Source organism: Thrips palmi, unplaced genomic scaffold (genome assembly GCF_012932325.1).
Source record: "Thrips palmi isolate BJ-2018 unplaced genomic scaffold, TpBJ-2018v1 HiC_scaffold_16, whole genome shotgun sequence".
NCBI classification, from domain to species: Eukaryota; Metazoa; Arthropoda; class Insecta; order Thysanoptera; family Thripidae; genus Thrips; species Thrips palmi.
Window position 1 is genome coordinate 6,484,029 of NW_023144625.1, and position 23,035 is coordinate 6,507,063.

General features: G+C 46.0%; 9 protein-coding genes across 13 annotated transcripts; 5 read left to right on the forward strand and 4 right to left on the reverse strand.

Annotated features, from left to right (window-relative positions):
• Positions 1-313: 313 nt before the first annotated feature.
• On the reverse strand, positions 314-2,910 carry LOC117643153 (ubiquitin-conjugating enzyme E2 L3). Of its 2 annotated transcripts, none has more exons than XM_034381867.1 (4): positions 2,668-2,910; positions 1,918-2,013; positions 1,646-1,832; positions 314-1,563 (listed from the first exon to the last, which is right to left on the reverse strand). In XM_034381867.1, the coding sequence occupies exons 1-4, from the start codon at positions 2,692-2,694 to the stop codon at positions 1,409-1,411; spliced, it is 465 nt and encodes a 154-aa protein (XP_034237758.1). In that variant the 5' UTR covers positions 2,695-2,910; the 3' UTR covers positions 314-1,408. The 2 variants fall into 2 exon arrangements, with proteins under 2 accessions (XP_034237758.1, XP_034237757.1); XM_034381866.1 differs by lacking the exon at positions 2,668-2,910 and adding an exon at positions 2,208-2,406.
• On the forward strand, positions 2,355-9,997 carry LOC117643147. 4 transcript variants are annotated; one of them, XM_034381859.1, is made up of 10 exons: positions 3,285-3,432; positions 3,892-3,999; positions 4,081-4,290; positions 4,366-4,650; positions 4,722-4,943; positions 5,268-5,337; positions 5,484-5,646; positions 6,235-6,504; positions 7,207-7,426; positions 8,235-8,343. In XM_034381859.1, the coding sequence occupies exons 1-9, from the start codon at positions 3,406-3,408 to the stop codon at positions 7,232-7,234; spliced, it is 1,383 nt and encodes a 460-aa protein (XP_034237750.1). In that variant the 5' UTR covers positions 3,285-3,405; the 3' UTR covers positions 7,235-7,426; positions 8,235-8,343. The 4 variants fall into 4 exon arrangements, with proteins under 4 accessions (XP_034237748.1, XP_034237750.1, XP_034237747.1 ...); XM_034381857.1 differs by lacking the exons at positions 3,285-3,432; positions 7,207-7,426 and adding an exon at positions 2,355-2,471 and having other exon boundaries at positions 8,235-9,997; XM_034381856.1 differs by lacking the exon at positions 7,207-7,426 and having other exon boundaries at positions 8,235-9,997.
• Positions 9,998-10,081: 84 nt separating this feature from the next.
• LOC117643157 (NADH dehydrogenase [ubiquinone] 1 alpha subcomplex subunit 5) lies at positions 10,082-11,128 on the reverse strand. Its single transcript, XM_034381871.1, has 3 exons — positions 10,973-11,128; positions 10,462-10,626; positions 10,082-10,380 (listed from the first exon to the last, which is right to left on the reverse strand). The coding sequence occupies exons 1-3, from the start codon at positions 10,991-10,993 to the stop codon at positions 10,204-10,206; spliced, it is 363 nt and encodes a 120-aa protein (XP_034237762.1). The 5' UTR covers positions 10,994-11,128; the 3' UTR covers positions 10,082-10,203.
• A 177-nt stretch (positions 11,129-11,305) lies between these two features.
• Positions 11,306-12,573, forward strand: LOC117643154 (calcium and integrin-binding protein 1-like). Its single transcript, XM_034381868.1, has 5 exons — positions 11,306-11,524; positions 11,723-11,757; positions 11,831-12,078; positions 12,163-12,361; positions 12,440-12,573. The coding sequence occupies exons 1-5, from the start codon at positions 11,474-11,476 to the stop codon at positions 12,459-12,461; spliced, it is 555 nt and encodes a 184-aa protein (XP_034237759.1). The 5' UTR covers positions 11,306-11,473; the 3' UTR covers positions 12,462-12,573.
• A 72-nt stretch (positions 12,574-12,645) lies between these two features.
• On the reverse strand, positions 12,646-15,971 carry LOC117643146 (conserved oligomeric Golgi complex subunit 4). The gene is made up of 12 exons (XM_034381855.1): positions 15,888-15,971; positions 15,609-15,806; positions 15,358-15,535; positions 15,075-15,271; positions 14,822-14,978; positions 14,444-14,736; positions 14,110-14,366; positions 13,792-14,014; positions 13,435-13,701; positions 13,164-13,349; positions 12,864-13,084; positions 12,646-12,789 (listed from the first exon to the last, which is right to left on the reverse strand). Exons 1-12 carry the CDS (start codon positions 15,969-15,971, stop codon positions 12,747-12,749), a joined length of 2,304 nt encoding a protein of 767 aa, XP_034237746.1. The 3' UTR covers positions 12,646-12,746.
• A 177-nt stretch (positions 15,972-16,148) lies between these two features.
• Positions 16,149-19,364, forward strand: LOC117643156 (mediator of RNA polymerase II transcription subunit 31-A). Its single transcript, XM_034381870.1, has 4 exons — positions 16,149-16,358; positions 16,706-16,798; positions 16,882-16,978; positions 18,948-19,364. Exons 1-4 carry the CDS (start codon positions 16,313-16,315, stop codon positions 19,228-19,230), a joined length of 519 nt encoding a protein of 172 aa, XP_034237761.1. The 5' UTR covers positions 16,149-16,312; the 3' UTR covers positions 19,231-19,364.
• LOC117643126 (suppressor protein SRP40-like) lies at positions 17,255-18,941 on the forward strand (the record flags this gene model as incomplete). The annotated part of the gene is made up of 1 exon (XM_034381813.1): positions 17,255-18,941. A coding segment is annotated over one exon (1,467 nt), but the record flags the coding sequence as incomplete, so codon positions are not given.
• An 89-nt stretch (positions 19,365-19,453) lies between the features above and the next one.
• On the forward strand, positions 19,454-20,402 carry LOC117643151 (putative hydroxypyruvate isomerase). The gene has a single exon (XM_034381862.1). The coding sequence runs from the start codon at positions 19,489-19,491 to the stop codon at positions 20,329-20,331; it is 843 nt and encodes a 280-aa protein (XP_034237753.1). The 5' UTR covers positions 19,454-19,488; the 3' UTR covers positions 20,332-20,402.
• Positions 20,403-20,431: 29 nt separating this feature from the next.
• Positions 20,432-22,898, reverse strand: LOC117643149 (malate dehydrogenase, mitochondrial). The gene is made up of 6 exons (XM_034381861.1): positions 22,713-22,898; positions 21,940-22,134; positions 21,659-21,826; positions 21,309-21,572; positions 21,033-21,224; positions 20,432-20,949 (listed from the first exon to the last, which is right to left on the reverse strand). Exons 1-6 carry the CDS (start codon positions 22,788-22,790, stop codon positions 20,821-20,823), a joined length of 1,026 nt encoding a protein of 341 aa, XP_034237752.1. The 5' UTR covers positions 22,791-22,898; the 3' UTR covers positions 20,432-20,820.
• Between the last annotated feature and the right edge of the window lie 137 nt (positions 22,899-23,035).

Below are 23,035 nucleotides of genomic sequence, written 5' to 3' on the forward strand. Positions count from 1 at the left end.
AGAAGAGCAAATACAAGTCCCTGCTGGCTGGGTTCCTTAGGTTACTTCACCAGCCCAGCCAACACCCGGCAAATACAAATCTAAAGAACCAGTGCCCACTTATGGCTTGTGGGTACCTCCCAGGTACCTGCTGATAGGCACGACGGTGCTTGCCCGATGACATGCGGTGTGAACGCAGCGACGTTAATCCAGACCAAAATATACCCTCAGAGTTGAAAAATTATACAGAATTTGTTTATAAAATGGGAAGATCCCACATTTTAATGTGGCCAGAAGGATTGCAGAAAGTTACCAAACATAGTAAGTAAGAAACTACAAATGATGAAAACCAATTTATGTGCTTCAATAATTATTACACGGTTTCCTACCACACCAGCATCACATCACAAACGTCTCCAAAAGGGAGCAAATGCACAAAGAGCTAAGCCAGACAATTCTTTTGTAACAAACCTTCCAAAATTATCAAAATATTTTTTTTTTTTTTTGATTTGCTTTTTGTTCATTGATGTACAAGTCCAGTGATTAACTTTCATATGGCGACTTCCACAATATGTAAGGGTATAAAGAGTACAATCATTTCTTTTAAAACCACTAAAAAATACAGGAACAAAATCTGACGAAAATTGAAACCTGCAGATGTGTCTTCAGTGCTGAACACTTGTAAAAAAGATATTAGGAATCATTTTTTCTCATCAACCACTACATATGAAAATAATCATTAATACTCGGGCCCACACGAATAAAGCATGAAAAGCCCCTTATATGCAGACAAAACTTAACATAATACTGCACACAATTGAAACACTAAGCTGAATTTCTATGAAAAGAAAGAAAGACTAAATTTATGCCATTTATTTCACAATTTAAAAAAAAAAGATACTTTCTATAATTCGGCCATGAATGAGAGGAGTGATAAGCAGAGTACAGGGCAGTCTCAAACTCGAGTGGAAAGACTGTGTGAAACCAAAAGGAACACACAATGGCGACCTAAAAAACATCAACCTGCCTGAGCATAGCTGAACCAGTCTTAAGAATGTCTAAGAGTGTCATCAACCAAATAAACTGCACACAAGAGATAGATCGACGCACAAAATCATGTGCATGTGCACACTAAATTTTAGCATTCAACATTTTATTATAAAGAAACAAAATTAAGAATTACGAAAGAGAATATAAAAAGACAATTGCAGTGGTTTCAGCTGCAGTAGACAATACAGAAACATAAGCAAGTGGGCAGAAAACCATTAAGTGTACTGATAAGAGTTTAACCAACCACAACCTTTGATGTTGCTTATATGACTGGGTTCCAGAAATACTTGCAATTTGTCACAAGATATTAAGAAAGAAAAAAGTTAAAACAAGATTAGAGGTTGTTGACATTATCACAGTGACACCATTGGGGACAAGTTTACTCTGGAGGTCGCCTTTCACTGTGTTTCTTCGTAAATTCTTCAGCATTTTTCATAAATTTCTTGCGGTCTTTAATATACTCCTCAGCCAAGTCTGCTCGAAGAGGATGCTCAGGTTCTGGGTCATTGACCAGAGCGACAAGAGCTTGAATAACTGCAAAATTAAATACAAGTTGGGTTATGAGCTGACAGAATCAAAGAGGAACAATTGATAGCTGCATGGAAACGAATCTCACCTTGATCAGTTTTGGTAGCAGGCTTCCAGTTTTCTGCACTGATGATAGGCAAACATACTTGTCCTTTTTCATCAATGTTTGGATGATAGATTTTAGTCTTGAAGTGAATCTTTGGAGGTTTAAAAGGATATTCAGCTGGGAAATTTATTTCAATCCGAAATGCTCCTTTATTGTAAGGTGGATTGTCCTGAAAGAGTAAGTGCAACATTAATATCATTTCTGCTACGTTAACTTTGGAAATTTCAAAATTTTAAAACTATGAATGAACTTACTGGAACAATGAATCCATGCCAGAGAAGCATGTTCGATTCATCAACTTGGACATCCCTAAATGCCTTGGGACCTGTGACTCGAATGTCAACGAGTTCCTGCCAACAGAAACAATATAGGAGATTAGGTATGCACAAAAAAGAAGAAAGGAAACATGGTCTCTCAGTAAGGAAGAATGATTCCGACAGAGTTAACCAGCACTAGCGCTAATTTCAATAGAACTGGGGAAAGACGGGTGTTTACGGTAAACCTGGGCCATGCAACGACATGATATTGAGAAGATACTACGTGCCAAACGCGCACGTCGCGCCCATTCGAGAAGATGCCGGTAGGCGAGGCGGCCAGTCGTTTGAATGACTGTCAAACACAGCAGTTTAGGGAAGGGAACGCAGAGTCCCCGGGGCGGCTGGCACGGCATCGCACAGTGGGCCAGGGACGAGGCAACAGGCGTCAAGGCCGCACCCCCGCCGTGCGGGGACCAGCTCGCCCCGTAGTGACATTCGAAAAGAGGGCGAAGAAGGCCGTCGCAGCGAATAACATGATGGACCTTGGCGGGGTAGGCTTAGATAACCCAGCCATGATAGGGAGGAATGTGCGAGTGGCGCGGCTTAAGTAACCGCCGCTGACAGCCCGTAATGCGACCAGCAGGCCGGGCAGAACGGCTCAAGTTCCATAACATCCTCAATAGGCGAGGGATAATAACATAAAAAGTGTCGCACATGTCTCAATTAGATAGAAAAACGGTTGCTTACCTTCTGTAACCTTTTCGTTGCCGCCATCTTTGACAATTAACTGACGAACTGGCGAACCGAACCAGTGCCCAAATAATGCAGTGTTGAGCAGAGATCCGAATGACAGGAAACTGTGGCGGTTCAAGGCTTCTTAGGTTTGTGGAACGCTTGCTTCAGGTTCTTGTCGCAGACCACAGACGTTGTGACTAGATTCGATCAATAGAGAGCAATGAATGGGAGTGGAGAGAGAAGGGAGAAGGAAATGCGGCGTCGAGGCGAATGAATCGAGGGAATCGAGCGAGTCGAGTATGACAATGTTGGCAGTCGGAACTCTGCGGGGCTTCCGGCATCGTTCTCTGCTGACGCAAGGCCCTGCCCACTACGCGAGTCAACTTGAAGCACTTTGCAAAGCGAGACTTCCCTCGCGTGCTTCCCACACACTTTCGACATTCACCCCTCAAAGAACACAAAATATTAAACGGATTCCGCTACCCCTTTGGACGAAGTAACGCTGTCCGGGTCGCCGGTCGCGGCGGAGCGGGGGGAGGCGGGTGGGTGGTAGCTGCAAGTAGCTGCCAGGGGGTGGTTCGGAGGGTGGCCGGGGCGGGGATGGGAGGGGCTGGGGAGGGGCGGGGAGCGGCACGGGAACGTGGTAGTGCGGACCTTGGGCTGGAGACAGACGGTCGCATTCAAACATTTCGGTTTCGGTTTCCCACAGAGCCGACTGTATGATCCGTGGCATAGCATAGAAGAATATGAATGAGGACCCAATCATTCTCCTTGGAGGTAACGTGCGCCTTGGCTTCGCTTTTTGCTCGCGGTGCGCGCGCTTGTCGAGAGCTGGGGGTGAGGCTAGACGCATCGTCTGCTTGCGGCCTGGCGGCGCCGCGGCGCTGCGGCCTTGCGGCGCCTGGCTGTCCTCGTCTCCGGCGGTGTTGGATGCGGCGTCCAAAGAGGGGCCTGGTTTTCTCCGGGTGGCCGTGTCCCCGTCGGGAATTGCTCGACGGGGTCTGCCAACGCCCCAAACCGTGCATTTCCAGCGCATCGCCGAGAGGTTGGCACAGGCGGCCAGAAAATCGATACTGGCGTGAATACGTCGATGCGCTCCGGCGCTCACCCCGCTTCCTGCCTGTCGTGCACGCCGGCCGCGCCGGCCTTGTATCTTGGACCCTGGGCAGCCTCGGGCGGCTCTGGGTCCGCGGCACGCGCGGCACGCCGCTGACGTGGAGGAGTCTGGTGTTGCAGATCGTCGCCCTGCTGCTGCTCATGCTCATCCCGTGGCCCGGGCCCACGGTCTTTAAGATCTCCTGCCCCAGGGACAGCGCCAGGATCGTACGGAAGCTCGTCCAGAAGGTGGGCATCGCCTAGGCGTCGCGACTCGCTCTGTCGTCTTTGTTTCGGTGTCGGTCTCATGTCCGTGTGGGTGACTTCCAGAAATGGCTGCCGGTGCTGGAGAAGCGGTCGGTGAAGCTCGGGCTGGAGTGCCCGTTCCACCCGAGCCGGGACATCTTCGGCGCGCAGCAGGCCGCCAAGCAGCAGCACCGGGCGTCGCAGTGGGCGTGCGCCTTCTGCGGCAAGAGCTTCTACACGGAGCGCCACCTCGACCAGCACTTCGATAGCAGGCACCGGGACTCCATCAACATGGTGAGTATCTGTCTCCCCCGCACGCCCCGCACCGCCCCGAGGCACCACATGAGAGAGACAACGACGCTGTTGCAGGCGGAGGACGCGGTGTGCCTGGCGGACTACTGCGACGTGATGCGGTGCGAGGTGCTGGCGGCGAGGGAGGCGCACGGCCCCAGCCTGGGCGGCACGGACATCGAGGTGTGGCGGTCCAGCACGCACCAGGCCGGCATGGCGCACCGCACCGCGCTGTCCGTGTCCGCGCCCCGCGACCTGGCGCGCGTCACCGCCTTCCCGTCACTCAAGGCGCCGCAGGGCCGCAAGGCACAGCAGCAGCAGCCGCCAACGCAGCCGCAGACGCCGCGGTGCGCGCCCATACCGGTCAGTAAGCAAATACGACACGGACGTCAAGCCCCCGGCGAGATTCGAACCCGACGCCGTGCGTGTTGCAGGGCGGCGGCGCGCGTGGGGCGACGGGCAGCCGGGAGCGGGAAGGCGACGCCCAGGGTGACGCCAACGCCACGGCCGACATGTGCGACAAGGGGCAGACGCTGGTGGACTCGAGCGTGCCGCCCGCGCCGCAGCAGCAACAGCAGCAGCGGCTCAGCGAGATGCAGCGCTTCAAGGCGGACTGCAAGCCCGAGGAGCTGAGCAAGCTCAAGACTCGTTGCGAGGTGAGTGGAGCATGAACGAAGCAGGCAGACCTGTGCACAGTGGGCCAGAAGACCAGTGGAGGCGGCCAAAACTCTCGACGTGTTTTGAGCTCCAGAGTCGCTAAATAGGACTCGAACCGAACGTGTGACCCCACCAATGGATTCCTCGTTCGGAGAGCAATCCATTGGTGGACGTTCGGTTCGAGCCCTGTTCAGCGACTCTGGAGCTCGAAACGCGCCTACAGTTTTGGCCGCCTCCACCGGTCCTCTGGCCCACTGTGCTGTGTCACTGCGGCATGCCCGGTCTCACTGTTCCCATTCCCTCCCATTTCTCTCTCTCCGCAGTTACTAGTCCGAGACTGCATAGCTGGCTTACTAGTGAACCTCTCCGTGCAAGACTTCAAGGAGATCGAAGGTGCGTTGAGACCGCCACCGCCGCCCGCTGCTGTAGTCTGTTTCCGCAGCACAGCGTCGCTGTCTCTCTCACACCTGGGGGACGGCCCAAGGGTGCGAGAGAGACAGAGCGACGGCATGATGACGGCCTTCTTGTCCTCCCTGCAGAGGAGCTGAACCGCGCCTCCTGCTGGTACCTGACGTGCGACCGCTACTGGGAGGACTCCCCGCCCGAGGCGAGGGCCTCGCCCTGGACGCTGCTCGCCCTCATGGGCGCCATGCTGGCCGTGGGTGTGGTCGTCTGCTACTACATCATCTGGGTCCTTTTCGAGTGAGTATCCTTTGTCGGTCCAAACACGCCCATTCACTCAACCCTTCCTCCCCCCAAAGCCACTTTCTAGAATAACCAGTTTTGTCATAGCAGCAGACTCGCACTAACCTGCAGCACCGACCGGGAAGATTCCGTCTGTTTTGTTTTTTGCATGCCAAATTCGAACGCAGTCTCCGGGGCGTTCCGGAGACGTCGGGGGCTAGTCTCCCCACCCTGGCGTCTCTGGAACACCCGCTAAGTCCAATTACGAATTCTATTTCATCGACATTCCGTAGTTCCATAGAGCCAACTCAGTGTGGCTTGTTGTGTATTCTTGGCCAGTCGTGTGTTACTTATTTGGCTTGACTTGAACGTAGGACTGTGTTTTTACTCTGTAGTCGTTCCGCTTGCACTTCTGTGTTCCAAACCGATGAGAGGCAAGTCGCATGAGAGGGAACACGCCTAGGCTAAAGCGACAACTCCATAGAGTCACTCCTCACTGGCAGTGCCTGGCAGTGCCTGGCAGTGCCCAGTGCGTCCACCTAGACGGTCTGTACTCCCCTGCCGTGCCCGACTGACGAAACACCACCCTGTTGGACTTTGGCGCAGTTCGTCGCAAGAGCCTTGGTGCGACAGTCCGGGGCTCGCCCCTCGAGACGCTCGAGACGGCCGAGGCCCCCATGGGCCCGGTGGCCCCGGTGGCCCCGGTGGGTACGGCCCCTATGGGCCGCAGGCGGCTCGCGGGCCCCACGCCGGCGACGACCCCTACGGCCACCCCAGCCACCCGGACGACCCCGTCCAATACCACGGCGAGATGGACGGCGACCAGTATATCTACGTCACGTACCCACCAGAACTCAAGCGCCGCCTGCTGGAGAGGTCAGTGGCTCTGCCTCCTCTGGCTCCTCTGGCGTGTCCGCCAACCTCATCCGTGTGACCGGCTGACCGGCAAACGATCGTCTGGGAACGCGTAACACTTGTTTACACGTTTCCGGGCCTATATAAATGTGAGAGTGCCGCCTCCTAGCTAGCTGGAGCTCCAGAGACTTGACGGGGGCGGCCAGAGGCTGCCCATCGCCCACCCACCGCGCGCCGCCCTGGCCAGGCCGACCAGGCCCTGGCGCCGCCGCGCCGTCACAGCACCCTCTGTAGCTAGGCCTCGATTTGCTGCACCAGGGCCGTTTTTCCTGCCCATAGACAAAGTAAAACTCTAGACTTGATGATGGCGATGAGTAGTAGAGCGGAGCTTATTTGGTACTTCCGGTTGTCGTAGACCTCGCGCCACTGTAGAGGCAGTATCGTGGTTTCCCGCGGCGCAGGCCGTGCTCGCGCCACACACAGTGCAGTAGAGTATTTGGTTCCGTTGGTTGGAAAGGGCTGCAGCTGAAAGAGCGCTCGTTCTCGACAGTAGTACCCAAGCGAAGCGCCCGCGGAGTCAAGGGTAGGCACCCCGCTGGACAGGGCAGCGCGGCGGGTTGCCTGCTCGTCTTTTGCAGGCGCTGGCCTCGCCTTTCGCCGGCCTTGCCGCTAGCACTTCGCATTTGCAGCAGCTCTGACGGCGCGTTGTTCTTGTCGTTCTAGCTGCTACAACAGAACGACGCGTCTGTAGCGCAGCTAGCCAGCAGCCAGCCATGCCCCTGGCCAGGCCAGGCCGCGGGCACGGCCCCTCGGCCCGGCCCCGGGCCAACGTAGAGAACTAAACAGGCACAGCGCCTCTCCGCACAGTGCAGCAATGCCGCCGTCCGGTCTGTCCGGCCAGAGCAACAATGCAGCAAGCTCAGCGAGCTGTACGGTAAACACGGTAAAGACTCACCACTCACCTCTGCAACACGCCGAGTCGGTAGCCTTCGGGGGGCCGCCTCGCCTCCCTTGGCTGGCTGCCTGGGCTGCCTGGGCCTCCCTGCGGTTCCGGTTCCGGTGAGTGGCACGCCGCCAGTGGGCGCGGCGCGGCGGGACTGAGCGGGACCGCCTGGGTCGGCAGTCGGCACAAGATCTTTCCTGGTCTAGCCTACCCTGCTCACGTTGCCGAGCATCGCCTGGCATGGCCTGGCATCGCCTTGCCGCGAGCGCGCGAGCACCGCGTCGAGTCCCAAAGCCGAGCCGCGGCTCTGCTGGTGGCGTTTCTATCCCTAGAGCCCAGGCCTAGGGCCGCCGGGCCGACGCTTTCACGGTACGACTCGGTCCTGGATCTTCCAGGACCGTCCTGGTTTCTCCTATGCTAAAGACATAGGAGAACCAGACGGTCCTGGAAGATCCAGGACCGAGTCGTACCGTGTTCTGTACTTTCCTACTGCATGCTTTAGTTGACAGTTTCTTGATTCGACACGCAATCTCCTCCGCCCTCTGCGAGGAAAGCTTCTAGCAGTAGTATTTTCACTCATCCGACAACTCCTTACGACTTTTAAAACAGGAAAGAATTATAAAAATGCCTCGCTTTTCCGGTAACATGGACGCTCTGGAAACGAACCCAGCCTATCGCACACTCCGTGCAAATCTATCCTTCTCTCTCTCCTTCTCTCTCCCGGCTCAACCGTTTCCTCGTCCTGCCCGTCTGCAAGACTACCGGCCCCGTTTGGCTAATTGTGCTTTCTGCTCTCTGTCCTGGCCAGGCCCGCTCCGACCCAGCCGACGCCGGTCCCCACCACGGCGCACCAGTACCACCACCAACTCCACCATCACCAAGTCTCGCAGCCCATCATGACCCCCATCATGTCCCACCACCACCACTACCCCATGCACCACTCGCCGCACATGTCGCACATGCAGCACGCTGGCCCTCTCGCGGGCCAACTCGCGGGCCAGCACGCGGGCCAGCACAGCCCGCACGCGGGCCAGCACGTGCCGCGGGGAAGCCCCATGGGCCGGGGAGCGCACCAGGCGCACCAGGGCAGCCCCAAGCAGCAAGAGCCCAACCCCTACGAGCGAGAGTGGCGAATCTGAGGATCTGAGTCGTGGGAGGGGAACGGGCGTTTGGGGTTCGGGGATGGCGGCAGAGCCGGCTTTGGGCTTTGGGCCTGAACAGCGCCCGACTCCGGAGCGGGAAGTGCAGTCCTTTCCAAGATTATGCTTGTAAGCTTCTGCGGAGGGTCACCCCCTACCAACCCTGGAAGCTGAGGACCAGGATACGGACTCGGAAACGCCCAGTCAGTCTAATTCTCTAGAGTCGCGTTTTTTCAACTCGTGGCCCTCTGTTGTTGGTACGGTAACTTTTGCTCCCTGTTGACGGTTCGACGGTGATTGCTGCCTGAGTGTGATGACAGGCGAACAGCCAACCTAGTCATCATTTTTAATTAGTAATTAATTTTTTTGGTCGGTGTCATTACTGGAAAAAAGCTAGCATGACATTCGTGTGATTCGGCAATCACACGCAATGTTGTATTGAATATACTGCCTCAAATGAGTGCATTGGTTTCATTGGACATTTTTGAGATTCTGATTTCCCCTTTTTTTGCTAGTCACCAAGTTTTTTGGAATTTGCCAGTAAATTGAGAGCCTCAATTCAAGGTTTCTCCAGCCTCTTTTCTTTAAGATAATTTTCCTAACTCTCTCACAATTTGTTCATAAATTTTTAAAGGAATTCAAGTGTTGTTTAAGTATTGACAGGAATGCTCAGTCCACAGTGTGACTACAAGTTAATGCCTTAGATTGTACTCCACGGCTGCAAGCCTTCAATAATGCAGCCAGTGTGTCTCTTCATGTCCTGAGAGCTTTCATAGAATTTCAAGTTAATACAGCATAGAACTGAGTATTAATGAGCCATCACGTTTTTGTATCATGTTTTCTACTGTCCCACAACTTTTCTTAAGGTTTGAACGCCAATTTAGGTATTTTGAGATAACCTTGTCTGAAACAAGACAAATTGAAATGGAACCCACTCACTGGTTATTTACTGTGTCAAAGCATCAAGGTGCACTATCACTGAAGCATGTGTGAATGCAGTGGATCACTCTTCCAGTGATGAGGAATTTATGTTAATGAGTGTCTTTGATCCTCTAAATTACAAATTCTGTTTTAGAACGCAAATTTACAATCCATCTAATTTGTTAAAGACGTGGTAGATAATTAAACCAGAGACTGCTATTTGTTCATAGACATCCTCTTATGGTAACAGCATTATTAATGCATGCAAGCTCAAGGAAGTGACTCAAAGAAGTATTTTAGTTCCTTAGCATAGTGATTAGCAGCTCAAGTTGGATATTACTACATATGGAGATTACCTGAGCACAATAAAATCTGACTTGGTAGAAATCTTAATGACTTATTGTAACTCATCAAGCAGTTCAGTTGTCACTTCCCATTTTCTTACAGCTTTTTGACCATGTATGTACTGTATTTTTTCTAATGAATTACAAACATCTCAATCGATTAATAAGTTGTGGTTTCATTGTCCAAAGTACCCAAAACATTTACTAGCCTGCAGGATATGGTTGATTTAAAAGAAGAAAATAAATAAATCTGCCATGTTTGAGACTAAAGTTTTACATTTTATTTACATTGTTTCCAAGCTAATTTTGAAGCAAAATTAAAATGAGAAAGAAAAAAAAAGAGGCAGGGTTAACACTATTCCAACAATCCCATCTACTTTGGTGGGGGCCACTTCCACTGATCTGGCTCTGGCTTGGTCACAAGAGGCTCCCATGGCTTCCATAGCACCATTTTACGGGCTAGGTTGAGTTCATTCTCAGCTTGAATAATTAATTCTTCTATCTGCCCGCAGTTGATTTCTTGTTCAATGTTCTTCCAGTTTGCACCATGCTGCATTAAAATATGAAAAACGATTAGTCCTAAAACAGGATTGAGAACAAAACAAACTGACAAGGCACAAAAGAATTTTACCTTTTCAACAACTGCTGCTCTATCCCGAATGACCTCTTCTGTGTACTTCCTGTACGCAGCATCGTCAGGCATCTTGGCCAAGGAGCGCAGGATTTTACCATAGAGACCCTTAAGTGTGCTTGCCGGGTGGCGAGCAACACCCATGCCCGTCAGGCCGGTGGTTAACTGCAAACACAAATTACAAACTGTTATTTTACACAACAAAACATTGGTTCATTTAACTGTAAGCCAAAAGAGGGATAGCATGTTTCGAAGACAGCAAAACAATTCACTTCCGAAAAAGCGTAAGTACTAGATGTGATTCATGTAGAAAGTACAAGTGAATCACTTGAAGGCGGTAATTAAAACATTTTCTTTGAAAATATTTGCAAAAATAGTGGTTCTCACAAGAAGAGAAAAACAGGTTATGAGAAAATGTTGCTGGGCTATGCCTTGTGTCAATACGTTAATTTAAGAGAAATTGTTAGTCGTTAAGAAAACCAGAATCTGAAAACAATGTTAAAGAATTTACCTTCACAGTGGCACCAGCCATGGTGGCAATATTTTTCTAATCAGCTGCTTCACCAACGTCGGCCAGTGTCGTCTGCCCTCGAGAACAAAAACTACTGTGTCTCCCTCTGTGGGCAGAAACACCAAGCTCCGTGCAATTTGACCAACAAAGCGACAAATATGTGTATAATTTTTGGTGAAATTTTCAAGACTCTAGTGGTAAATCAAAACTCCAAAATTCTGAATTAATTTTAAAATAAAAAGGATTGTTTGAATCGGTTTATTGCATGTTAGTTCTGTCAAATTTCATTGCGAAAGGCCAGGCTGTACTCTCTTCCGGTGTCAACATTGTCTGCAAGGGCACAAGGCAGTTCGCAGTTGTCTTGTCTGTCTGCTGCTGCTGTCGCTGCTGTCAGTTGAGTTGTCACAACCTCCCCTAGTCATTTTTTGCCAAAGTTATTTTCAATGAGTGGATTTTAGTCCAAATCAATTGTTGCTGTGGAGAGTGCTCATTTCAAAGAGAATGGGTCAAGGGAAAAGTCAATTTACAGAAGAGGAGCTTCAGGATTATCAGGTAAAGTTAAAATGTTTGCACTTTGTTGTGAACACTTTAAGTCAGCTTCTGTTTCAATGGACACGTTTGATTTAATCTTCAACAAAATATATTACAGACCAATTACAAAAATTTAATCTATAGTTGAAACATTTTGAATTTGTCATTCAGTTTCAGTGCAGGTTGTCACTAACACAGGTTTATTTATCCATGTTCTAGGATTTGACTTATTTCACCAAAAAGGAAGTTTTGTAGTAAGTATATTTTTGATTTGACATCACTGTAATTTATTTGCAGTTATACTCATGTTTCTTTGGTTTCTTGCAGTGCACATCAAAAATTCAAAGCATTGGCCCCAGAGAGAGTCGGTCATAACAAAAATGCAAAACTTCCTATGTCAAAAATCTTATTATACCCTGAATTAAAGGTGAATCCATTTGGAGACCGGATTTGCCATGCTTTCAGCTCCAGCCACGATGGAGACTGTACCTTTGAAGATTTCCTAGACATGATGTCGGTGTTTAGTGATGCAGCACCTAAAAGTGTTAAAGCTGAACATGCCTTTAGAATATTTGGTATGTAAAATACGAAATCTCTTTTAATATTTTTTGCAGCAGCTTTACACTGCCTGACTGAAACTTGTCTGTTTTTATCACTAGATTTTGATGGAGATGATATGTTAGGGGAAGCAGACCTTCGGCAAGTGGTTGAGAGACTAACCGGATCTCAGAGACTTAGCGAGTCTGATATGAAGCACTTAATTCAAAATATACTTGATGAGGCTGATCTTGATGAGGATGGTGCTCTCTCCTTTGCTGAGTTTGAGCACATCATAGATAAATCATCAGATTTTTGCAGGTAAAAAAATCACTCCTTGTGAGTCACCAGCTATATTTTTAGGTTTTGTGGCTAACATTTCCTATGACTTTTTTGCAGCACATTCCGTATTCGCCTGTAAAGCTTATGTGAGAATGATGGACTTTTCTCCACCATGCCAGAAAATGATATCTCTTTCAAAGATGTAAAGACTGATGATGATCTCCTTCACTAATTATACTATCTGAAGTAAATGTATGTTTTTTGTTGGATCTCAGAATACTGTTTGAAGTAAGCAGTCTGATGATATATGAATGATATACAAATTTTAAAACCTGCTATTATTGTATATTTGGTCCACTAGTCTTAAACCCTGCCATCTCATTTTAAATTAACAAATTATTGTTATTTGCTTCTGTATCGATCATTATAATTTTATTCTCTTGATATCTTCACTTCGAAAATCAGTTCTGTAAACAAATACACAATAAACATGAAAATTCTATTTATGTCCTGGCCATCCTGCATATCAAAGAATATTTACCTTAGAGTCATAAAGTGTCGAATTTCAGCTGATGTCAAGCGCCATGCTATTGCTCCTGGCTCACTGCTCCAATAATCAGATATTTCAGATGCTCTCTCCAGATTCAAGACAGTGGCAATTTGTGTAAGACGGGCAAACTTATCTCTTATAGACCATGATGTAGCATTTGTCAGGTACCCAACAAGAACTCTTACTTCTTTGTCTAAAACTAATCCTCCAAGCTGAAAAAATTAATAGTTGGTTTGAAACAAATATTTGCATGAGAGTACAAACATAATTTTAATGTGGAGAGCAACTCACCCTATTGAATGATGACTTTGCAATTACTTTTTCCATTTGGTGAGTAACTTCAGTGGCAAGAATGCTGACCAATGTATCATAATTAGTTGGAGTCAAGCTTGGTTTAAAGGACGAAAGAAGAGAATCCAAATTTGCCACCAAGTTGCGAACAAATGGTTCATTAGCCTCATAACCAGAAAACTCCTCCTGAAGAACACAATGAAGATTTAATAAATACACATACGGTAAATAAAGTAAAATGAAACATAGAAAGTAATCATACAATGCATACCTCTGTAAGAATGTGGCTGACGTTTAGGAAGGCGTCTACCCACGGGCTCACCCGTGGTTTTATGGCACTTGCAGATAATTGACTCATACCATATTCAACAAGAGCACGGAGGGAAGCAGTGACTCCTCCCATACCACTTAAACAACTCTCCAGTTTTGCTCTGTCTCTGTCAGTCATGCCAGGCAGGGCTGCAGCCATTTCCTCTCCTAAGCTCAAGCGAAGAGTGGCAATATACTCAGTGCTTACGTCAGCATTGTTAAGGTATGCCTAAAAACATATTGATTTTTAAAAATAATACAGGAGAGACATAAGAACCCATGAAACATACAGTAATTATTATTAAGTCCTTTAGCTAACCAAAAATTTGAGGCGAGCCTTTTCAGAGTCAGAAGCCTGCAACCTTCCTTGCTGCAAAGAGCTTTGAAGAGCATTATAGGCCTGAGTTAAATCTAAGTACCCAGACATGTATCCTTGGCGTAACTGGCTGCGAAGAACTGAACAATAGTCTGCCTCCAAGAGGCTGCATGCATTATTCAATACAGCACACACACCATCCAAACTAGAACTTGATATTGCTCTCCTGGAAATAAAAGTGGTTTTTATTTTTATCCTTCAGAATGCATGGACACAACTTTTGCTAGAATACTGTATTAGCAAAGTTACCAGCTCACATACCTAATGCATTTCCTCACAATGAAAAATACATCATCAACCATGCTAGATGTTTGCTGAATTTGAAGATTATCTTCCAACTGATCCATAGAAACAGCTTTCTTCACACTTTCAGCCATGAAATAGTGTTCCAGCTGGAGATAATTGCCCAGTAGAGCCTGCATAGAATGACAAAGACCAGAACTGCGTAGCATTGTCTCTAACTTATCCATTAGAAGTTCTCGAGTTATTTCTGCTGGAACCCCGACTTCAACATCATTCTGAAGAAGAGTAATTAATCCGTAAACAAATGTGCATACTGAAATCAACTCAACAAGAGGAAGCAAATAATACTTACTTGCACTCTACGCCTAATAAAACGGACATACATTTCTGCACGTGCATGCATTATTGTCAGTTCACCCAATAAAAGGTCAAGGTTTTTGGGATCGGTGCGGTTTTGTTGAGCTGTGGCTGCCCCACTTAAGTTACTACTACTTGCAGAGCTGCTGGCATTTCTTAACCAATCTGCAATTTGTGCAAGAGCTGAATCCAATTGCCTATGCTTACGAAACTCATTCATAACAAGTTTACTCTGGCGATCACACTCTTCTTGCAATGCGTTGACCACAGTTAATAAACGACCTGGTCCTGCATTTAAAACAAAAATTTAACAGGATATCTTATTTTAGGAGTGGAAAAAACAGAAAAAGTTGAAAGAAGGTAACCAGCCCACCATAATAGCTTTCAATTAGAGGTTGATGGATTTCTATTATTCTAGCAATTCCCTCAAATAGAAGAGTCAACGTATCTGCATAGATTACACTTGCTCTTTTGTCTGCAGATCTTGTCTCAAGAGCTGATTTTAAGTTCTTTCGAGCTGTTTCTTGAAGCTGTGAACAAGTGTAAAGCATGCGTCACAAGAAACATTTTTTTTTTCCTTTTACAAAATTAGATAAGATAAGATTATCTGTGGAGCCTGCACTTACTTTGGAACACAGAAATATTGAGAATTTACTCAAACCCTGATCCTGGAGTCCAAGTAAAGGAAATATTTTAAAGAATCTTTCAACTGATGCCAGATCATCAGCTCTGACTGCTTCATCAAATCGAGATGTAACTTCGGTCTGTAGCAGTTCAGCAGCCTTGTGAAGCAAGGAGAATGAATTCGTGACAGCTGTGCAATCTAGAAAGTAGATAAAATATTACTTTGAGTTTAGTAACAAGTCTACAATTGAAGGTATGTTACACAACCCAAACATGTGAGGATACCTTGTTGAACGTCATCAGCTGTCTGTCGCAAAAGAGTTTGGTCCATCGAAAGAAACCGATGAACATGTGCAGCTCCTTTTTCATAGTCTTCCTCTTGCAGAGCTAACTTGACGCCTTCACTGCAGAGTTGAAGATCCAGGAGATCATGAACACGTTGCTGGCACTCTGAAACACGGCTCTAGAAGAGGAGAAGAAGTTTAGGTCCTAATGCAGCTATGGCACCAGTCCATAAATGAAGCCCTACAACTTACCCTTGCGTCATCGAGCTTGCGAACTTTAGCGCTAACGTTTTCGGCCAAAGTCGAGGTGTGTGCAATCATCTGGGAGAGCTGTTGGGCATCAGTCTTCACTATCTGAAGGTTAGGTAGTGCTTTGGTGACACTTCGAAGTTTTGCCTCCAAATGACACTGTCTAGCAAGCAAAGTTTCCAACTGTTTCTCGACATTTTCCTACAAAACGAAATTCGATCTTAATCATGTCCGAAGTAAGGATTTAAAATAGAATTACGTGTGACGTGCCGATGTCAATACCTCCTCAGAAGCGATTTTCTCACAAACTTTCTGAATTCCATCACTGTTTCGCAGTTCCTGAGGGTTCAGCTTGATGGACATCATCTTAATTTCGGGGAAAGAACATTACTTTCATGCAGGCTTTACAGATTACAGGGAATTACAGGTGGTTAACAGTTTACAAACAGTTGCAGACGGATTACGGATCCATAGCCTCGCGCGAGGGGTCAATGTTGTTGTTGTTGCTGTTGTTATTGGTTCTCCTCCTTCTTCCCCTCCTCCCCTCCCCGCTGTACTGCAAATAATGCTTCGGTGAAAGTAACAACGCCAACGCAGTTCATCGGCAACGCCAATCGCTCCTGAAAGTTATGAAATTCGCTGGTACTAGACGCCAATGACGGTAACTCCACTTGTCTGAAGAGAGGAAACGGCTGCCGCCTTTCTCTATGTCGGGGCGATATCTGAAACGTTACACTGGAGGTTTTGACGATGGTAAGTCAAGTCAGCACTGTCAGTCGACCCATTTAAAAGTCCACCTCTTTCAATCCCCCTTTAAAGTGATTTCCCACCCTCTGTGCAGTTTTTAATCCTGCCAAGCTCAACCGTTTGCTTTAAGACTCTTAAGAGGAATCTCAGAACGAGACCATATCATCCTACCAAAAGCGCCTCCCTGGGTTCTCTAACCTGTATTTTTATTTTTTTGTCGTCCCATAACTCAATCCTCTTTTGGCTTACTGTCTTGTGTATTGATAACTGACCGTCCTTGTTACGCGCGTCTTAAGGCCCCGTTTCTTTTCTGTTATTTCTTTTATCGATTAACTTTTACCTTCTGCCTTTAGGTGAGGTGCCAGAAACAGAAGACAAACAGCGTCTCCGCTTCCAAGTAGAGTTGGAATTTGTACAGTGCTTAGCCAACCCTAATTATTTGAACTGTGAGTCCGTAACATGAACTTGCAAGGCGTTTTTTAATAATTTATTTTCACAATCATGTTTTAATTTCTGTTTGTCGTTTCAGTTTTAGCTCAAAGAGGATATTTCAAAGATCAGGCGTTTATTAATTATTTGAAATACCTTTTATACTGGAAAGAGCCAGAATATGCCAGATATTTAAAGTGAGTATTTTTGTTTCGTTTTTTTTGTTGTGAATTGTTTCTGAAAAATTTGTGATAGGAATTCAGAGTTTGATGTTCACTCCTGTCGAATTTATTGTTTGATGGGCCAGAATGCACAATTTACTCCATATAAACAAAGCAAAGTATGCTTTCATTTTGTGCTATTAAATTCTTATACATTTGGGATTTCATATTGCAGTCATTTCCCAACAGAGTTTGTATTATCGTTCATCGCAGTGTACTGATACTGTGAGGCAGACTGAGTAATCATTTTGAATAACAAAGATCCCATCCAACATGAAAGCCAAAAGTGGGATTCGAAGTCAATCCAAGCACAAGAAGAGGTCAAGGAAAGAAAGCAGCAGTGAGCACTCTGTAGATGGTTCTGAAGGAGATCTTGAACTGGATAGAGAACTGTATCCTGTTGGTCACTACTTATCAGATCGAGCAGAAATGATTGAACAGATGTTTGACATTCTAAGAAAGGATAAGATTCAATCTATGCTACCACCTATCTTGAAAGAAATTAAGTTGGATGACCTGAAAGCACAGTGTCTGGAACAGTTAAATAGCATGTCAGAAAGACACATTATTAAAATTCTAGAAGGGAAACCTTATGCTCCAGACCTGGAAGATGACAATTTTGACAAGAATCTGAAGTCCGTCAGCAGCAGCAGCAGTAGCAGCAGTAGTAGTAGCAGTGGTGAATCTTATCCTAGCAGTGATAGTGAGCCTGAAAAACAGATGGAGTTAGATATTAATGAAAAGACAATTAAACCTGATCCAGATAAAGTGGACGATGACCCGGACATGCTTCACATTGGGCTTTCACCAAAAGAATTGGGAGATTTTCTGAGTGAAGAGGAGGATTTGGAGAAAAAGAATAAAGAAATCTCTGGCAAGATGCAAAAAAATTTGAAAGATGATGGACATAGTCACTATAATATTCAAGAGAAGCAAAATGAAGGCAATGAGGGGAAAACTTTATTAGAAATTCTTGAATTAGAGATGCGTGCCCGTGCAATTCGAGCGCTTTTGAAACAGGCATCATCAGCTCCCAAGAATGGACCTAAACCTGACTGTTCCACTTCAAAGAAAGAATCGAATGAAAATAAAAATGATTCCTCTTTGCCCACTGAGGCTGCTGTGACTACTGTTAAGGCCGAAGTTGTGTCAGATGAAGAAGATGTGGTGTTTGTCAGTGAATCAGAAGTCGCCAATGCACTGTCGCAACAAAGTAAAATGAAGAAACTGGAGAAAGAATGTCTCTCAGCTGTGTATAATGTTTCTGCGGACATTTTGAAGTTCAACCCAACTGTTCTATCCTCTACTTCAAAAGTCAGTGTTGTTGATACTGCAGGCAATCCTATCACATTACCTAAAGTTAAATCTCAATCCAAAGGAAACAAGGATGTGGTGATAATTGACAATGAACAATGTGGGTCGTCGGATTCCAAATCAGATAAACCTGAATTGTCAAATAAAACAGAAACTATTTCACTGAAGAGAAAAGTTAAATCCAACAACAGTTTGCTGGGGTATGATGTTGAGGTGTCTAATAACAAAAGTGAGAAGTTTTTTAATGTTGAAGATAAGTCTTGTGAAAGTACTGTGGCAATCCAAGTTGAACAGATAGTCAGCAAGAACTCCGGAGAAAAAGCGCCAGCAAAGGAAGAAATTTGTTTGAAAAATGGAAAAAAAGTAATAGTCCAACTTGATCATGCTGACACTGAGACAATGTGATGTTATCCATTTTTATGCAGTATTTTTTGTAATTCAGTCCTCTAATCTTTTATTAAAGAACAAAACCGTTTATATGGAGTATTATAGTGCATTCTTTTTCTAAATTAAGTTTCTAAGCTTATATCTTTCTATTATGTAAATGATATGTTTAGCAATTATTGAGCTGTGATAAGTCATGAATAACTGTCCGTACAGTGTTTACAATATGTCTTTTTATTGCTGTCAGGTATCCCATGTGCTTATACTTCCTGGACTTGTTGCAATATGAACATTTTCGCCGGGAGGTTGTAAGCTCTCAATGCACCAAATTCATAGACGACCAACAGATTCTTTTGTGGCAACACTACACCAGGCGCCGAACCCGGCTACTCCAGAAGCAGGCTGAAGAGTCAACTGTTGGGGTGCAAGCAAACTCCCATCCACCTGGCACAGCCAATGGGACTGGAAACGGTTTCAACTGCAGTAGTCAAACTAATGGTCAAGGACAGGCTGTGCAAAAAGTTCCTTAAGTGATAACAATAGAACTTTTGTGACAGAAGTGATTGTCTAGTGAACTTGTGATTTGTTGGATAGGAGGTGTTAAACTCGTTAGGGCCAATATTTTTTCTTTATTGTTTTAATTATTACTGTTCTTAGAAAACCATTTAAGTCAACCTGATCCCCAGATCCTAACACCTTATTGGTGGGATCAATTCATCTATTTTCAAACTTTATTTTTATGAGGGTGTGCTGATAAGAGTGATAAGATACAACCGAGCAAACAGCAGATGTTGTCCTCAGTATCCTCAGCACTGGCGCCCAAACTGTGCAAGATGTCTTCTCTCAAGTTTTGTGCCAACCTGAATTTTATGTTCACTGAAAGCCCCAATCTATTGGAGCGTTATAATTTGGCTAAGAAGGCAGGTTTTCAAGCTGTGGAGGTTGGTTTTCCGTACATTCATACTGTAGAGGAACTTGTTAAAGCCAAAGAAGATGCTGGTTTGAAGCAAGTGCTCATCAATGTATTTGTTGGCGACCCAAGCAAAGGAGAACTGGGATTTGCTGCAATTCCAGGACAAGAGGCATCATTCCAATCCAGTGTTACGAGAGCGGTGGACTATGCAAAGGCCCTTGACTGTAAGCTGATTCATGTGATGTCTGGAGCTGTGCAGAACCCTACCTCTTCACACCATGAAGCGTACGAGAAAAATATTCGTTGGGCAACAAAGGTTTTCGAAAGGGAGGAAATTATTGGTTTAATTGAGCCTATCAACCAACGGTCCGTGCCCAACTATTATATGTCAAGCTATGTTGCTGCAGTGGATCTCATCAAGAAAATCAACAGTCCAAATCTGAAAATCATGTTGGACGTTTTTCATCTCCAGCAGTTGCATGGCAACTTGACCTCCAACATTGAGTCACTAGCGGCCGCCGGACTTATCGGACATGTACAAGTAGCCCAAGTTCCCTTGCGTGGAGAACCCAATACTGGTGGGGAGATTGATTATTCTTATGTGTTTTCGCTCTTGAAAAAGATTAATTATACTGGGTGGATTGGATTAGAGTACAAGCCCTCTGTCACAACTGTGGAAGGACTGAAGTGGGTGAATGAAATGGGCTTCAAATTGTAATGACTGATTTGCCATTGTGATTATTTCCTGGCTTAATGTCTCAACAAGGTAAATAAATGATTATGTAATAATGATCAGTTTAATTTAAAACCTGGCAAACTAAAACAGATTCATTTAATGAAAATAACCAGTACAGAGGAGTATTAATTCAGTAAAACATGGTTCATATATACATAATACAGGTATCAAACTGAAAATGGTCATAGCCTCAAGGAATGAGAATCTAATTGGATTGACAACAGTATAAAATGCAGACAACAGCAAATATGAGGCTGCCCAGAAAGGTCTGCCCACTGAATCTACCAGCTTAGGTCCTACACGCGTATTTTGGCTGGCTGGCAGGCTAGCTCTAGAAGCTAACCATCACCCTGCTGACTAGTTACTTCAATTCCCTCCAGCCTACTGAAATTGGTTTTTATTGGTTTAGTGTTCACAAACCATTTTTCAGCAGTTTGGGTCAATTTAACAGGATTTTCTTGCTGTAATAAATTACTTCTTGTTAACGAAGTCCTCTCCCTTCTGGATGTTCTTCTTGAGCTCAGGAATGGCAGCCTTCAGCAGCTCCTGCTCAAAGGGGCTCAGGTTGCCAAGACCAAGGTTCTTCTGCACTCCGTTGGGCTATAAATAAAAATCAGAACCATGAAATGTCTTGCAAGTCAATAACAAATAGGAGGAAAGTTATTTGACAAATTTTTACTTACTCCCAGAAGGATAGGGGTTGAGAAGTACTTGGCATCAGTAACATTGGATCGCACATATGAGCACTCAACAACATTGGATTCTCCCATGATGGCACGGCAGAGAGAGAAGGCAAAGCGAGCACCAGCAAAGGCCATGGACAGAGTGGCAGAACCTGCACCAGCCTTGGCCTTGACGACCTCTGTGCCAGCCTCCTACAAATAGACAAAGACAAAACCAGCCATTACAAATTGCTCATTTCGGCAATTAGCATGGTAAAAAGAATCAAGATGCTTCACCTGTATCCTCTCGGTAAGAGCCTTCAGCTGGTCCTTGGGGAAATCAACTGCTGGCTTGCACTGGGAGATAAGAGGAATGATGGTGACTCCTGAGTGTCCACCGATGACAGGAACATTGACCTGGGTTGGGTTCAGGCCCTTAGCCTCTCCGATGAAGGCATTAGCACGGACAATGTCCAGAGTTGTGACACCAAAAATCCTGTTGGGGTCATACACCCCAGCCTTCTGGAACACCTCAGAGGCGATGGGGACGGTGCTGTTGACCTAGGGTACAAATTTTCAATTAGAGAAAACTGTTAGAGTTCTTACAGTGTTGAATCAAATGCCTCTAGATAAGATGGCATACTTACAGGGTTTGAGATGATTCCAATGAGAGCCTTGGGGCACACTTCAGCACAAGCCTGAGCCAAGTCACGCACAATTGAGGCATTGGTGTTGAACAGGTCATCACGGGTCATGCCAGGCTTGCGGGGCACACCAGCTGGGATGATGACAACCTCCATTCCCTTGAGAGATTCCTAGAGTAAAAGCAGAGGTTTTGAGCATGACACTGTAACCACAGCACTGTGATTTGGCAGTTATATTATAAAATTATAAGCTGATCATGAGTCAGCAGTACTGCGGTACTCACCTTGAGCTGCTCTGGTCCATTGCCAGCACGGACTTTGGAGTGGGTGTTAATGTGGCTAAGGTCGGCGGCAACTCCAGGAGTGTGCACAATGTCGAACAGAGAGAGCTCTGTGACAAGGGGGGAGTTCTTCAGCAGGAGAGCCAAGGGCTGACCAATGCCACCAGCTGCTCCCAGAACAGCAACTTTAACATTATTCTGGAAAGAGAGGATTTAAATTAGCCCTTTTCAAAATGAAGATTTGAAATATGGAGTCTTTTAAATTTGCGTTTGGCTTTTCCCTTGGGTGAGTCTGCCATTCAACCACCCACTGAATCATTCATTCATTCATCCATCCATTCATTCCATTTCTCATCATGTGACACTGGGCAAAAACATTGAATTAAAAATACACACCTCACAAGAGCTCATTCAAGGCCGATCAAACAGAAATGCCCTAAGGCCATGGTACAAACCCTATGACCATGAACTTACTAAATTGTGATAAGGTTGAAATGGAAACCTCTACTGAGTGATATTGAGATGCAATCTCGACCGAACCCAGACTGTTATCTACGTACAGACGAATAACAGATACAGAATGCGACAGCATCCGATGAAACCAATGAACGAAAACGGACTTAAGAGTCGGGATTTTAGTCCCAAAAAGAAATAAAGAAAGTTCCGTGAGGCTGAAACATTCAGCCATCCGTTTAACCCGGAAAGGTTATACGTGACGTTGGATTGGCAAATAATATCCACGAAATTTACGCACTGGCAAGAGGTAAATGTCTTACCTGGCTGCTGGTGCTGAAATTCTGGGCGCTCTTGGCGATGCCCGCGACAGATTGTGGTTTCACAAGACGGGAGAACATTTTGATTGATTGAGGAATATGCCGCGGTCGAAGATGTGCTGTGCCAGACGACCTTGCAGAAGAGAAGAGGCAAGTGCACGGACAGGGTGGTGATGGGAAGAGTGGGAACTCGCAACTCGCACGCGGTCGGATCCCCTCCCACTTCTCCCAGACTCAGCACACCTAAGAGAAAAAAACTGATACGTTAAAAGCACTGAATTATATATCGTACAGTCAATAAAATTTTATTTTTAAAAACTGCTTTT